The 15,510-nt window shown below is 35.6% G+C and overlaps 1 protein-coding gene across 1 annotated transcript; it reads right to left on the reverse strand.

Moving 5' to 3' along the window:
- Positions 1-6,861: 6,861 nt before the first annotated feature.
- On the reverse strand, positions 6,862-9,020 carry LOC143594062 (protein IQ-DOMAIN 6-like). Its single transcript, XM_077073474.1, has 5 exons — positions 8,958-9,020; positions 8,624-8,878; positions 7,881-8,108; positions 7,677-7,790; positions 6,862-7,590 (listed from the first exon to the last, which is right to left on the reverse strand). Exons 1-5 carry the CDS (start codon positions 9,018-9,020, stop codon positions 6,904-6,906), a joined length of 1,347 nt encoding a protein of 448 aa, XP_076929589.1. The 3' UTR covers positions 6,862-6,903.
- Positions 9,021-15,510: the final 6,490 nt, after the last annotated feature.

Here is a 15,510-nt window from a genome sequence, read left to right on the forward strand (position 1 = left end):
ATATAAATGTTTTAGGGTAGTTTGGGTGCATCATTGTGAGCCCTTAGACCCTAGGCAGTGGGGCGCTTCTCACACTCAAAGCGTCCCAGAGTGCAGAGGAACACCGCTCCAGGGTGATTTGGGCGCTTTAGGGGGGGGGGGGGGAGAGTGCTTCCCTCATAGCGTTGGTGTGGCATAGGTGATGTTTGACTTTGGTCCACCTAGCCGTTACCAACTGCTACTTTATTTAAAAAATCAATTATTTTTTCTATATAATCACCAAATATTCTACAAAATTCCTAACACTTTTAACCACTCTCTACAAATCCTACAAAATTCTACAACAATCATCACAAATTTATATATACTTTATATTCAAAACGCAAAAAATGGATTCTCCCACTTCCCCCGACATAATCAACCGACATTTGCAGAATAACGAGCACACAGAAGGTGACAACGCGGGGGAGGATGCGGTTACGAGTGCAATTACGCTCGCAGCAAATTATATGCAATCTATTCATTCTCCTCCCCGGCCGGTTTTGAGAAGAGAATATATTGAACGAGACCGTGAGGGTGAGAACGATTTTTTGATGAAAGACTACTTCAATGAACCACCGAGATACAAGAACCCGAAGATTTTTCGACGTCGCTTTTAGATGTCTAAACGTTTATTTTTTCGCATTGCCCAAGATTTGAAGCGCGACTATGATTACTTTAAGCAAAAACGGGATGCACATGGGCTATTTGGATTCACTAGTATCCAGAAGTGAACGCCAGTGTTACGCGTGCTCACCTATGGAAACACGGCCGACATCAAAGACAAGTACTTAAAAGTGGGGAGGAAAGGACATGAGACACCTTGGAGTATTTTTTCTAAGTTATTTATTAAATTAAAAAAAATATTTAACTTGCGCTTATTTTAATTTTTTTTTTAATTATTTTAATATAGGCATAATACAACTATATGGTGCACGTTATCTTATAGGACCCACTTGGCACAACCTAAAATAGATTAACTTGGGGCATGAAAGGGAACATGGTTTACTCGGCATGATCGGGAGCATAGATTGTATGCACTGAAAGTGGTCTAATTGTTTAAATGCATGGCGATGCCAACACATATGTGGCGATTAGAAAGTACCAACGGTGAGGCTTCATACGACCTGTTGGGTTCGGTCGGCCTATTTAGCAGCCCCTGGTCCAACAACAACATAAACATTTTGGAGGCGTCACCCGTGGTAGAGGATTACATCTCTGCTACGTTACCATTTGCATTGTTTTGGGCTAATTATAACTACTACCCACACGGATACTATTGGGAGATGGGATATATATAGAATATCCTATTATTGTGAAACGTTTAGAGACCCGATGAATGAAAAGAGAGAGTATTTTAAGAAAGTACAAGACTCTTCGCGAAAGGATGTCGAGAGGTGTTTTGGGGTTCTTCGCTAATGTTGGCATTACGTGAAAAATCCGTGTCGTATATAGACATTGGAAAAAATGAGAGATGCTATGTATACGTATATCATACTGCATTACATGATTATAGAAGACGATGGGAGAGCAATATGTCAACATTATATACCGGGGAATGTTCAACAACAAACACAATCAACTATGGAGGAGAGGGTGCAAAATGCATATGAAATGCGTTCAAGTGAGATACATAATTCGTTTATGTCGGATTTGGTCTAACATGCTTTGTCGATTCGACCAATTCGAGGCGAATGTGAAAACATATCAAGCGAAGATGACGAAGAAGGGGACGAAGAAAGTGAAGACGAGTTCGAAGGAGACGAAGAAGGCGAAGACGAGTTTGAAGAAGGTGAAGACAAGTTTATAGAAGAAGACGAAGACGAGTAATTTGTAAAATTTTGTTATTTAAGAATGAAAAGTTATTTTCATTATTTTAAAAAAAAAAAAGAAATAATAATGAGGTAATGATTGGAAGAGCTCCATCTACTACACCCTTTTTAGGCAAAAAGCTCCTATGGTGACGTGCCACCAAATTGTGTAAAACGCCCCATAGGAGCTCCATCCACTACACGATCTTATGTAGCGTTTGGCATGCAGGAATGAGAAGTAGAATGGAATGGACCATTATAAGGGAATGAATAAAAGGGTGTTTGGTTGGTCAATGGAATAGAATCACCCATCATGTCTATTTCATTCACCCTAAAACACCCCAAAGTCATTCCATCTCCCCCTTGTTTTTATTTTTTCATTTCATTCCCATTTTCACATTATATCACCTCCACCACCCTCCCATCAACACAACCACCACCACCTCCCTCCCCCCATCACTACCCACCCCCACCCTCTCACCATCCCCACCATCACTAGGGGTGCAAATGAGCCGAGCTACTCACAAGCTACCCGAGATAGGCTCGTTGAATAGCTCGATCGAGCCGAGCTTAATCAGCCCGAGCTCGAGATCGAGCATAAAAGTAAGCTCATTTAATAAACGAGCCCAACCCCTAGATTCACTTATCGAGTTCGAGCCGGCTTGCGAGCCTAAATGAGCCTGTTATTTATATAAGTTTTTAAAATATATATTTAATAATTATTAATTAATATATATAATGTTGTGAAAAAATAAATAAAAATAACTAAATAATATATATTATTTTATACATAAAATTATAATAGAAAAAAATATATAAAAATAACTATAATTATATAAAAAGTAGTTGATATATAGTAAATGAGTTGAGCTCGAGCTTGAAAATCTACTCACAAGTCGAGCTCGAGCTTTGAAAATAGAGCTCGAAAAGAACCGAGCTCGAGCTCGAGCTCGAGCTCTTTATAAGTTAAATGAGCCGAGCTCGAGCCTATTATATATATATATATATATATATATATATATATATATATATATATTGGTGTTTAGTATTAAATCATTGAAGTTGAATATTGTAATTATAATCCATATGTATAACGATTTACGATATGAATTACCTGCCATTTATTTATATGACTTTTTTGTGTAGCATAAAGGGTTTTAGTAAGAAGATCGCTATTTAGGTTTAAATATTTTCTTCCATAATTCAGATCAAAATGCTTCATAAACATATATTTTATGCATTGATTTATACTTTTTTTATACATTTAAATATATTTAATTTAATATGTCTAATAAGAAAATTCAATTAATTAAAGGCGTTCAAAATTTTAAATCAAAAAATCTGTTTCAATCCCATTCCACTATTTTCGCTTTCCATAAATCATTTAGGGTATTAAAACATATAATATCATTTTCATCAGTTATTTACATAATTTCAATATTAGATTAACTTATTAATTTTATTTTTACACAAATACAATGACCTGAGGTTACGTTAGTATTACATACCGGTTAGTACATGATTAAAGTGTTTATTATGGTTTATATTTCAAATAATAAAGCAATGCATAAATTTTTTTTAAAAAATTATCGTTTTAACATTTATTATTAAAATATGTTATAAAAAGTCATTAAGATTCACACCTTAATTATAATGTAACTTAATAGAAATATTTATTATTTTTATTATTTATTATTTTTAACTTAATCATGATTCTCATTACATTTCAAGGATATTCCATTTCACATTTATTTAAAAAAAATAGTTAATCCAGCTAAAGGTCAGTTACCATGCTTCCATAAAATTCGAAAATTTTGCTTCTTTTTTTTTCTCTATAAGTTGTTAATATATATATAGGCTAAGTATAAAATGAAAACCCACTTAAGTTGTGAAAACTCTAGAAATCCATTCTCAACCATATGTTTTTAATTAATGTTTAAATCTTGTGGTCCACAATTAAAGTGAATAAAAAATGTAAATATAAATATAACTTTTTCTCTCTCCTGAAAACATATATAAAAATTAGTAAAAAATGTTAAAAAATAGCAAAACATTTTTTTTTATGTTTCGATGTTTTGTATTAAATGTTACAACATATATTACATGTAACAAAAAAACGACGTTACATAGGGTTTTCGCGGGTTTTCACAACTCAAGTAAGTTTTCATTTTAACCTTACCATATATATATATATATATATATATATATATATATATATATATATATTGATTAATTAAATATTTCAACAACTTTGTATAATATTAACTAATAGCACGGGATTAGTATTCAAAATTTAAAAATTTCTTACCCAATACTTTTAACTATTCTAAATAATAATCATTACATTCACTTTATGCAACTTTAAATTTTATTATTCTTTAACTCAGAATAATCACTGTTATTTGAGTTTGACTTTTTGTCATTTTCCTGGCAATTACATTCATATGAAATGAAACAAATCATTTTGTTATCTTTTAATTTTCGATTTTATATGTTGCTTGATTATACAGCTGTTAATTGTAAAATATAAAAATCAATTTAAATTTGTCATGCACAGAAGATTAATAACAACGCAGTTATCATGATCATTTAATTTCGAATTCAAAAAGTTCTAAGGATGATTATGTTATCTAAGTTCACATAATCTGGTTTTTGGGATAATCATGTTTTTTATGGATAAACATGAGTAGATGATCTAAAATGACATCATATTAGTTGATTAAAAAGATATGATATTTTATATGTATAAATATTTTCTTTGCTAGTTTCATGGATATATTACCATTTATCTAGGGTTGTTATGTACTTAAGGAACCTTATTTGTCACACGGACAATTATACGTGGCTATGTCAAGAGTTATAAGCAAACCTATATGTTACCTTATCAAGAGTTACAAGCAGACATAGACGAAATATTTTTGATTTTTGATAAACAATGTATACCGACCAATATAATCGCAAATGTAGTGTACAAGAAATTTTTTACTTATTTATAATATATTTGTGTTATCTTAGTTATGTAATTTCTATAATTTTAATGCAAATTATAACTCTATTAACAATATATGATCATTTTGTTGATTGTGTTTTATTTCATGGTTAAAATTTAAATTTCAACAATTACCCGTGTAATACACGAGTCCCAAACTAGTTATTAAATATACAATTGTTAAAATTAGAGAAAATTCTGAAAATGATCTAAATGAGGAGAGATGTTCCCATAATAGTCCCTCAAAAAGCTATACTCCACAAATGGTCCATAGAAATCTATCGGAGCCGATAGGTTTGAAAAAAATCCGATGGTTTTTGTGATCCAATACTAAGCTGCCAAGTGTCCCACTACCCACCTACCCAATTGGATTTCCCCTCAAAATCATCGGTCTAGATGGTGTTCTTATGAAAACAATCTCCTCTTAAAACCATCTCCCCCGGCTTCCTTTCCCCTCAAACATGTCTGCCGCCGGTGGCGGCGGTTTCCGGCGAGCCCATGAAGAATCAGCCCATGAAGGCACCACCAACTCCGGTCGTCTTCTCCGGCAAGAATACCCCTTCCGTCTTTTCCGGCTTGCAACACCGACAACCATCACCCATACAATGAACATACATTTGCTGCCCTCTTTACCCCTTGATCGAATTGAATACTTGTAGACCCAAACAAAAGTGTGTCTGAGCCACTACCGCCGTTTTTTTTCTAACAAGATGAACCACCACAACCTGAAAATCAATCACCTTCATCTCTCTTACCCCCTCTCTATAAAATTGACCACAGCCGCCGCTAGATAGGTAACAGATCTGAGATTTCGATTCGCCATCCGAACCTCAAAACCTTCTCCGCCATGTTTGTGCGGTGTGTCACCGAATCTAAGTCAAATTTTGAGGGTTCTTTTGGCCGGTGATTGAGCCGTGAACAGTGAAGCGGTTGTGACGGTGGCGTGCGGATGTGGATGCCGGAGAATGGAGTGATGTAGCGGTGGCAGACGGTGGCGAGCATCGGATCAAATTTATGAGGTGAACTTCTCCGGCAGCCGTGTAAAGAACATCCAACGACGGTTGGCTTAGTTTAGCTTTGGCCGGCGGCGACACACACCTCTGCATCTTGCCGGAAACCGCTGCCACCGGTAGCAGACATGTTTGAGGGGAAAGGAAGCTAGGGAGAGGAGATTGTTTTCATAAGAACACCATCTGGACCTATGATTTTAAGGGTAAATCCAATTGGGTAGGTGGATAGCAGGACACTTGGCATCCCGAAAACCATTGGATTTTTTTCAAACCTATGCTAAGGACTATTTGTGGAATATAGCTTTTTGAGGGACTATTATAGGAACCTCTCTCCTCATTTGGATTATTTCCAGAATTTTCCCTAAAATTATGACCTGCCATTATTAAATCACCTTTAAAAATAGATCAAAATTCTATTGGTTAATTGATTATAGGTTACATCCTTTACGTGCCCTGCTTGCGGTGCGCGCATATAATGTATATATGTGTGAACCCTCGGGTGGGCAAAAGTAAAATTGCACTAATTTTGACGTTATTTTACTAATTTTGTGAAAATAACGTTAAAAGTGATGGAAGGTTAATCAGGCATCATGTGGTGGCGTTGATAGCCGAAAGACAAGGGTACATGCACCAATCAGCCGGCGTCCCGATGATTGAGTGCTATGTGCCTTATGTAATATGTCCAAGGCTTGATGCAAAACTACTATCGAGCCGGGGGTCTCACCGGAAGCAGCCTCTCTATCCCCATGGGGTAGAGGTAAGGCTGTCTACATCTTACCCTCCTCAGACCCTACCATAGCTTTGCTATTGGTGGGATATACTGAGTACGATGATGATGATGATGATGTTACATCCTTTACGATTTAGTTCGGTTTTCAAAGGGTGGTTTTAAACACCATAGTCTGAATAAAAGAAACACTAAACTTAGATCACAACATGTAACAACAATTCATAAAAAAAATTATTTAAACAAAAACATCACACAACTTCAATTACACGCCTTACACTACTACTACTTTGCACAAGCATAATAATAATCAAAAAGTACAACAAGCTGTTGAACATACCAACAAACTCAAGCATAACACCTCCTGTTCCTCAAATTCATTGAACTTTTCTCCATTGGAGGTCTAGCCACCGACAAACAAATCGAAGATGGGTCCGAACTGTGGCTTCCATTGGAGTCAACGCTGCACAAAACCCCCGAGTTTTTAAGAAACTGAAAGTCATCCATTGACTGCCTATAAATTCTTGGAGACGGGTTCCTCTGCTTCGCCTTTGTTGACTTGGTCAAACACATATAACTTGGTTTATAGTTATTGTTGCTGCTACTGTTATTGTTGACTCTTTGACAAGCTTGGTCAATGGAAAGTGGAGTTGCGGTGGATGTGCACAACGATGATGAACCCGAGCTCTCGTCGTTAACAAGCTCGGAACTTGGGCTAGATGTTGACCGAGTGCGTTGACCAGCAATTTGAGGGGGTTTTGCGGATATTCTAGTGGTCATGTTGTTTCGTTTGACTTTGACAGACTCCGGTTCTGTTGACTTCTTGCTAAGTTCTTGGCTTTCTGCGTAAATCTTGGATGGGGGTGGAGTGGTTTCCAACGGGCCGGTTTCCATTAAGCGATTCTCCCATGGCTTAGCCGACATCCACCGCTCTAACCAACTCCAACCCGAATTGTTTGTGTCAAACTGTTGGCTCTTGACCGATGTTAACATCCCGCTTGTTTTTGAGTCAAATCCAGGGTTTGACTTTTTTTGCTACATGTTCACAGAAGTGAAGCCATTATAATTTCATTTAATGGTAAGGTTTAGTACATAAAACATCCAAAATCATATTTATATACCTTCTGAGCAAGATCATACGCGAGTGCTCGTTCACGTTTAAAGGCGCCTTCTTGCCGCATTTGAATCTTGGCTTTAACCTCTTGCAATGTTCCTCTATGATCACACCATCCTTCCTACATTTTTTTTTTAATTTGAAGCTCAATATTATAACATTTTATGGCACATTTCTACATAATATAGGTTTAACCATTGATTATTCATACCTCAGCTTCTTTCAAGAGCTCGGCTTGTGTGCGCAGTTCATTGAGCATGTTTTGAACCGCCTGACCTTCAATGGACATGCGAACCCGACGAGCCCTGACCCGGGCTTGGACTCGAACCAGCGCCTGCATGCACCGCAGGGTCACAGCCGCTTGTTTCCTGACCTGACGCCCTCTAACCAAAGCTTGAATCCGTACCACTCCTTTCAAAGCTCTTAATGCGCGTCTCGCCTGTGTCGAAATCAAATCATATCATACACAAATTGTATCAGTTATGCGTACTTGATGGGAATAAACAAGTCAAATCAAGCCTGAGCTCTACCAGGCTCGAGCGAATGTTTATTATTAATATTAATTAACTTACATACATTTGTAATTACTTTTTGTATATATATCCTAATCCTAATCCTAACTATAACTTTTATATGTAACACAATATGCTTTTTCATTAAATAAAATTTATGAAAATTATAAGCTCACGAGCCAAAGCTCAGGCTCAAGCTTGTTTTTAGCTCGAGGCCTTTTATGTTTGGGCGAATTCAAGCTTTTAACAAGCCAATAATTTGGCTCAAGCTCGTTTTTGGCTCGAGTTCGTCACATAAATGAAGTTCGGCCAGGTCTTATTTTTAGTCTAGAAGTTGTTTATGTTCAGATCAATTCAAGCTTTTAACAAGCCGATCATAAGTGGCTCGATTACACTCTTAATCACATGAACACGTGATAAAAAATAAAGCAAGAGCAATTACCAAAAACCCACGAAAGGCGGTTTGGATCCGAATGGCGGCCCACTCTTGTCTAACAGCTTTGAAATCCTTGGGTTGAGCCCGAACAACCGTAGCAACCGCAGCAGAAAACACATCAGACCCGACAACCGAAGAGGAATCCGACCCATCCGATCCGGCTCCCCTGTAATTCCCTCTAAACCCCTTCCAACCCGACCCGATCTCGCCCGATGAACTCCTCCATAACTTCCATTTCGACCCGCTCTTCCCCGATTTTTCCTAAACCAAAACAAACCCAAATCAGAACCATCACATTATTACAATTACAAAATCAAATTTTACTTGACTCGGACAATACCTGATCGGTCTTATCGGATTTCTTCAAAATTAGAGCTTTCATCCATTTTCCTGAAGCACCCATTGAAAGAAATATATTTTGTTATGAGGAGAAAACAAAAACAAAGAGAGAATATGTTATAATTATTATTATGTGAAATCAAATGTATTTGTCTTGTAGCGTTTGAAATTTGAAAACTAACGGGCAACAAGTGAAATTAATATCGTGATTCCCGCTCGTGGAGGGACAATAAATGGGTCTGGAGTTGGGTGTAATTACGAAACTGCCATTTGAAGAGTCATGAAAAGAAGTGAGGAGGGGGACTCTCTTGTCGGTATCATAAAAAGGTTAAAACACATGGACCTAAAAGTTTTAAAGGGGACCGTGTTTAAATTGGGGTGTGGGTTTTGAAACATTGTTTTCACCTTTTTGGTTAAAAATTAAAATGGTGTTTTCTTTTGGTATGCTGCATTCACTTTTAAGTCATAACTTATTTTAATTTTTCATTTGATTTTGGTAAGGCACCTTAATTTTATTTGACCAAAAGTTATGATTTATTTATACTACTTTTTTTGTACTGTAAAAGGCAATTTTATTTATACTATTTATTTAAATGTAACAGGCAATTAATTAAAAAAGAAAATCCTATCTTCTTCTTTGTCGGCAATCTACATCCTCCTATGACCTTATGAAACTTTGTTTATGGACAATTAAGAAAAGGTTTCCAAGAATTTTATCAGTCAACATCCACACAAATAAATAATTATATTTCACATATTAAATACTAAGAGTTACCAACTATAAATTATTGGCAATAAAGTTGGACTAGTTGATTAAAGGGATAACTCCACCTAATAGTAATAAAGTTTCAGATTTATTTTAATCGAGTTATTGGTGTAAGGTTTTGTGCTATTTTGAATAACAGGTTATCTAGTTTTTCTTTTTTTTTTCAAATGTTTTGGCATTGCATAAGAAACATATGTTAACTTAAGAGAAGTGATACTAAACACCTCTTAACTTAAGAGGATTGCAAAGTAAACACCTCTTAACTAAAGAGAAGTACAAAGCAACACCTGTTAACTTAATAGGAGTGTATAGTAAACACCTCTTAACTTAAGAGGAATGCATAATAAACACATGTTAACTTAAGAGGAGTTCATAATTAACACCTGCTAACTTAATTAACTCCTGTTAACTTAAGGGGAGTGTACTCCTAAACACCTGATAAATTAAGAGGAGTGCACGTGTTTACCTCTTACTTAAGAGGAGTGCATAATAAACCTAGATAACCTGCTATCGAGGTCAAATATTTAGGATTGAAACACTAAAAAGGGTTAACTGACCTAAATAGAACAAATCTTTACGCCGGCGACCTGATTGTAATAAAGCTAAAACTTGGTTTACTATTCTATGGTGTAATCCCTTTTTAAGACGATGTTGTGATTTAAGTCACGAAATAGATTCATCCTCAAATATTGTTTTTTTTTTTTTGGTGTTGACAAGACGTTAACTATGTAATGGATAAAGTCTCTGATTAAGCCAATCGAGTCTGTTGTGGTTCAGGTGAAATGAGACTTTAGCGATTTTTCGTTTATCTTTTATATATTTTCTTTCTAAATTTGTAAACTAATATTAATTAAAAAAATATATTAAAATAAAGTATTACAACCAAGAAATAATAATAATAGTTTAATATAAGATCATCGAGTCATCTAATCCACAAACGTTCAACCAACTCATTACCAAGGTTTCTGTATACCTCACAGTCCTTAATATCTCGTACATATTGGAGTCGTTGTTGATCAGTGATTATCGATTCTGGCCGTGGGTCATCGTATTGGTAGTTTTAACAAATAGTCATGCCTTGGTCCTCCACGATCATGTTATGTAGAATTAGACAAATGTAGACGACATCCATTATTTTCTCCCTGGTCCAAAACCATATTGGGTTCGCCATCAAATGAAAATTTTTTTATAGAATTCCATACGCTCTTTCAATATTTTTATTGCCGATTCTTGCTTCTTCGTAAAGCACTTTCGTTTGTCTTCAATTGGAGACGTAAAAGCGTGAACAAATGTCGCCCATTTGTTGTAAATACCATCAACTAGATAGTACTCGTGGTTGAATAGATCCCCATTCATATAAAAGTATTAAGCTGGATCAATCCCGCCGATGATGTTATAGAATATAAAAGTATTAAGCTGGATCAATCCCGCCGATGATGTTATAGAATATTGGCGATATCAATCATGTCGATAATATCATCGAACATAGGCGATTGATCGATAACATTTATGTCGTTATTTAACTCGGCAACACCAAAAAACGCGTGCAAGAACCAAAGATCATGCGAGGTCGTCGCCTCAAGAATAATAGTTGGGTCGAGGTGATTACTCCGGTGGAACTGATATCGCCAAGCCGTAGGAAACGTAGCCCATCCAACATGCATACATTCGAGGCTACCGAGTATTTCGGGAAAACTATGTTTTTCCCGTGCGCATCATATAGCGTTGGATATCAAACAGTACCGTTTACACAAATATCCCCGTGAGTAAGTCCATATGATCCCTACATGTAATTTTGATTTAAATATTGTCAAGCATACACTAAAGATTTTCTCTCTCTCTCTCTCTCTCTATATATATATATTAAGTAAAGATATATATATATATATACCTTGACAAAAGAAAAAAGAAGTGATTAGCGCGCAATTTTTTTAGGCATTTTCAGATATTTATCCATTGTGTTTGACAAATCCATACACTACTTATTAACGAGCGACTGTAAGTTTTTGTATAGTGGTGAACCTGGGTCTACCTCTAGCATCATCTCTTTGTTGAAAAAAAGGATATCGTTTCGACAAATCATTTGCTAAACGTATAAATAATTGTCTGCTCATTCACAAACGTCGCCTAAAATGTTCTTCAACGTAAAGGGAATCGGGGTTAAAACTATGGCGTACCAAAGTTTCATTAGCACCCACTCAATCACGATCAAGATATGATTGTCTCATTAGTCTGTGTCTCCTTTGAGACTGCTCAATCAAAAAGTTTAGCGTTATCATGCTCGCTTCAAAAATTAGACCGTCTTCTTTAGAAGAATCGGATGAAGAAAACGCATTTCATTCCATTTTTGGTTGATGGTTTGAAGTAATGGTATGAAAATATGTTTATAAAACTGAGAGGAAAGTGAAAGTTTATACATATTTTAGGATAAAAGTGAGTGAATATTGAGTACTAATGGTCACCTTTGACCATTTGCACAGCATCCAACCATCTCCAACAGTCATTTATCATACAAGTCGGCTCATGTTAGGCCGTTAGCACCCTACCTAGTGCTACCATGTTGTAGTGTTCGCGAACAGTATGACAACGAGTAGACCGCTAGCTTGCCACAACATACAATCTAAGTGTCACACCCTCAATTTTTTACCAAGGGAGTTTTACTATGAGGCGCGTGATATACCAGGATCTAGCCAGGTGTTATACTGAACAACCATTTAATAACCGTAGTTATCATTTAATATTACTCATCATTAATGAGAAAATATGTTTACAATACAAATTGCGTTTTCAGAAGCGTAAAGCAAGTATAACGTTTAACCCAAAGGGCGCAACTAGGTGCCCAGACATAACATTTCATGAAAAAACCTAAGCATACTTTGATGCTTGATAAAATCCGTGCATCCATGAATCAACCTAATTTCTGACGTGCACCTAAGTGACCTGAGAAAGAGATGCTAAAAAGTTTAAACATTATAGTTGGTGAGTTCACGGGTTAGTAAATAATAAACGTTCGGGTGTTACCAACAATGTAACAAAAATAAAACCGTGGATTCCCAATCCATGTGCATGCTACTAATAGTAGTTCAAAACCGAAGCTGACAATTTAGTTTGTTTGCCTCCCGCCATGTCTTACCATAACCGAGGAAATGAGTTAGGATAATTTACACATGTCCGAACTCCAGTCGAGTTTAGCACGGGAGGGGTTTGTCAAACCCAGTAGTACTACTCAAATATCCTCTCTATCTGATACTAAAGGTCCAAGGTGTGTCGGGACATTCAAGATTGTAATGTGTCACCATAGTACGCATAATATTACAAAATTAAGAAAATGTTATGTGCATGCTTTCTCTCTAAAAGGGAAAAGTATGTAAAAGAGAGGGGCCATAAAATCACCTTGACTGCGTGATAAGTAGCTAAAAGTCTATTTCTAGGCAGGTGGTCTCCCATACAGGTTATCTTATATTATATGAGTACCTAAGTATACGCATACGTGCTAAATCCTAGAACCCCTAGTATCCAAACAATCCCATTGTTTAATCTTTTTGACCAAGTTGGAACAAGTTTGACTATTTGACCAAACTTTGACTTTAGACCAAAGTTTGAATTTTTCTAACCTTTGACCAAAAGGTCTGACTTTTGTTGGCCTTTGACCAAAAGTTTGATTTTTGTTGACCGTTGACCAAAGTTTGACCGAGTTGACCTGACGAAACGTTGGTGACCTATATTAATGTCATAAGTGTAAATGAGATTTTAGCATCAACCATACACCAAGTAAATACAAATAAACCAAATATACAATCATTTAACACAACTAAGCTTTCTTTTTATATTGGCACATTTTGACATGCAAACATGTATTTTATTAGCTAACAAAACAAGAGAGTTATTTTATGAAAATTTTACCACAGAAGCTTAAAGGTCTTACATTTCCGAAACTTTTTTTTTTTAATATTTTCCTTTACACACAAAAATATTGAAAATTCATCTAGTACAACAAGGTACATGCGGCTATTTAAGTGCGCAACATATGGTTTTGGTTTGGTTACAATTCAATATCCAACTAAATCACACAAAGTTAATTGGGTTAGAATCATAACTCTATTTATGGAGTTCCAGAAGTGGAACCAGCCCAATTAACTTTGTCAAACTCCAAATATATGGTCGGGAATCTAGACCAGATTACAAGTTCCCAAAACAGCCTTGACATGTTAATATGTAAAATCATAAAAACTATCAATCCTAAGTCCAAAAATTGCAAATTTTAGCTTTCTAAAAACTAGACTCAAATTACTATATCAAACTACTGTCGTACAAATAACAATAACAAATCTGGTTACATCTATAACTCATGCAATTCACGTTTATGACATACCTATAGTGATTAATTTATCAAATATGATACACATATCATCATAAACATAATATATCATCCCTATCACAAAAACTTTTCATGTCATTTAGGGTCTTTATACTAAAACTTCAAATCAATTACAACTCCATATCAGCATGATCAATATTTATATTTTTGTGGATTCATTTACCAATTATTTGGATAATAGGTTTTCATAACCCTATTCAAAATAAAATAATCAATATATCATAATCAAAATCACTTACTTGATTATATGTAGAGAAAGAAATCAAAATAAGCCTTCAAAGACAAATAGTTTATTAATCATAGCAAGTGTGCATGTGTGATATGTTGCAAAACACATGTATTTTCCGCGCCTTTTGACGACGTATTATATTATATTTTATGTGTTTTTACTTAATTTATATAGGTTTTACATAGTTTTAATAATCATGTAGGTTTTGGGTTACAAGGAAGAGAAACCGGGACTTTTCGAGGAGCTTACGGGTCTTTTACGCATACAATTTCAAGACAAGACTCAAATCCCGGCCCGTTTACATCTTGGAAAAGCCCAAGCCTCTTGTTAATATTATAATAAAAAAAGAAAAAAAAACCCTATGGGGGGCTGGTGACTTCCGATCGCAAGCACAACAGGGAAAAAGAAAGAAAAAAGTGTTGTTCGGCTAGGGTTTGATCGTGTGACGGCTAGGGAAGGAAGAAGACACAAGAACCAAGCCTCGCGGATGTTTCTCATCAGTTGTAGCAGCCAAGAACAGCCCGGAATTCATCCATATTTTCTTTTCATAACATTGTTCATCATCTTTTTATATTTGTTCAATTGATTAGTAGTTTTGCAATTGCTTGAGATATTGACTTGTTATTGATATTTGTTGATCATTGAATGATTGTTAAGATGATTGGGATGAGTTTATTGATGATTTTATTAAGTGTTTGCTGCTGTCCAAGTAATATGAGAGGCTAAACTTGTTAGTTCTACCTAGGAATGATGATTATTGTTAGGTTTTGATGAGTTTGATGGATTGTTTGATTGATAGATGTTAATTGTTATTGTAAAGTTTGATTTAGACATGAAATAGGTTGTGTTTAAGGGCTGGAAATTTTGTTGATTCATTGCATAAACCCCGTGCGGCGGTTAACTAGTTTTGTGTTGATTGATCGGTGCATTGTTTGATTCTAGACTTTGTGTTTAGGGTTTGTTTGCGGTAGGTACAACCGTAGGGTTTTGTTGCATGATTTATTGGATTAAGTACAGCGGTTAGACACCTTCTTTGAGTCCGAGAGGTAATAGGAAGTTAGGGTTGCCTCATTGCCTTTGCATGCTAGAATAAGAATTGCGCGAGAGCGAGTTTGTTTCTTGTCAGGTTTAGGTGTTTTGAGTGACTAGTTGATCTATTTTAGTTTAAGTTGAATTGTTCC

The sequence above is a fragment of the Bidens hawaiensis genome, unplaced genomic scaffold, assembly GCF_021521415.1.
Source record: "Bidens hawaiensis isolate Kalapana, Puna unplaced genomic scaffold, B.hawaiensis_p1.1 tig00001692_1, whole genome shotgun sequence".
NCBI lineage: Eukaryota > Viridiplantae > Streptophyta > Magnoliopsida > Asterales > Asteraceae > Bidens > Bidens hawaiensis.

Excerpts from the sequence above, each read along its gene's own strand:
- LOC143594062 (XM_077073474.1), bottom strand. The coding sequence starts at position 9,020 with ATGGGTGCTTCAGGAAAATGGATGAAAGCTCTAATTTTGAAGAAATCC. Across the intron at positions 8,109-8,623 it reads CCGCCTTTCGTGGGTTTTTG|GCGAGACGCGCATTAAGAGC; the intron begins GTAATTGCTCTT and ends ATTTCGACACAG. Across the intron at positions 7,591-7,676 it reads CGTATGATCTTGCTCAGAAG|CAAAAAAAGTCAAACCCTGG; the intron begins GTATATAAATAT and ends GTGAACATGTAG.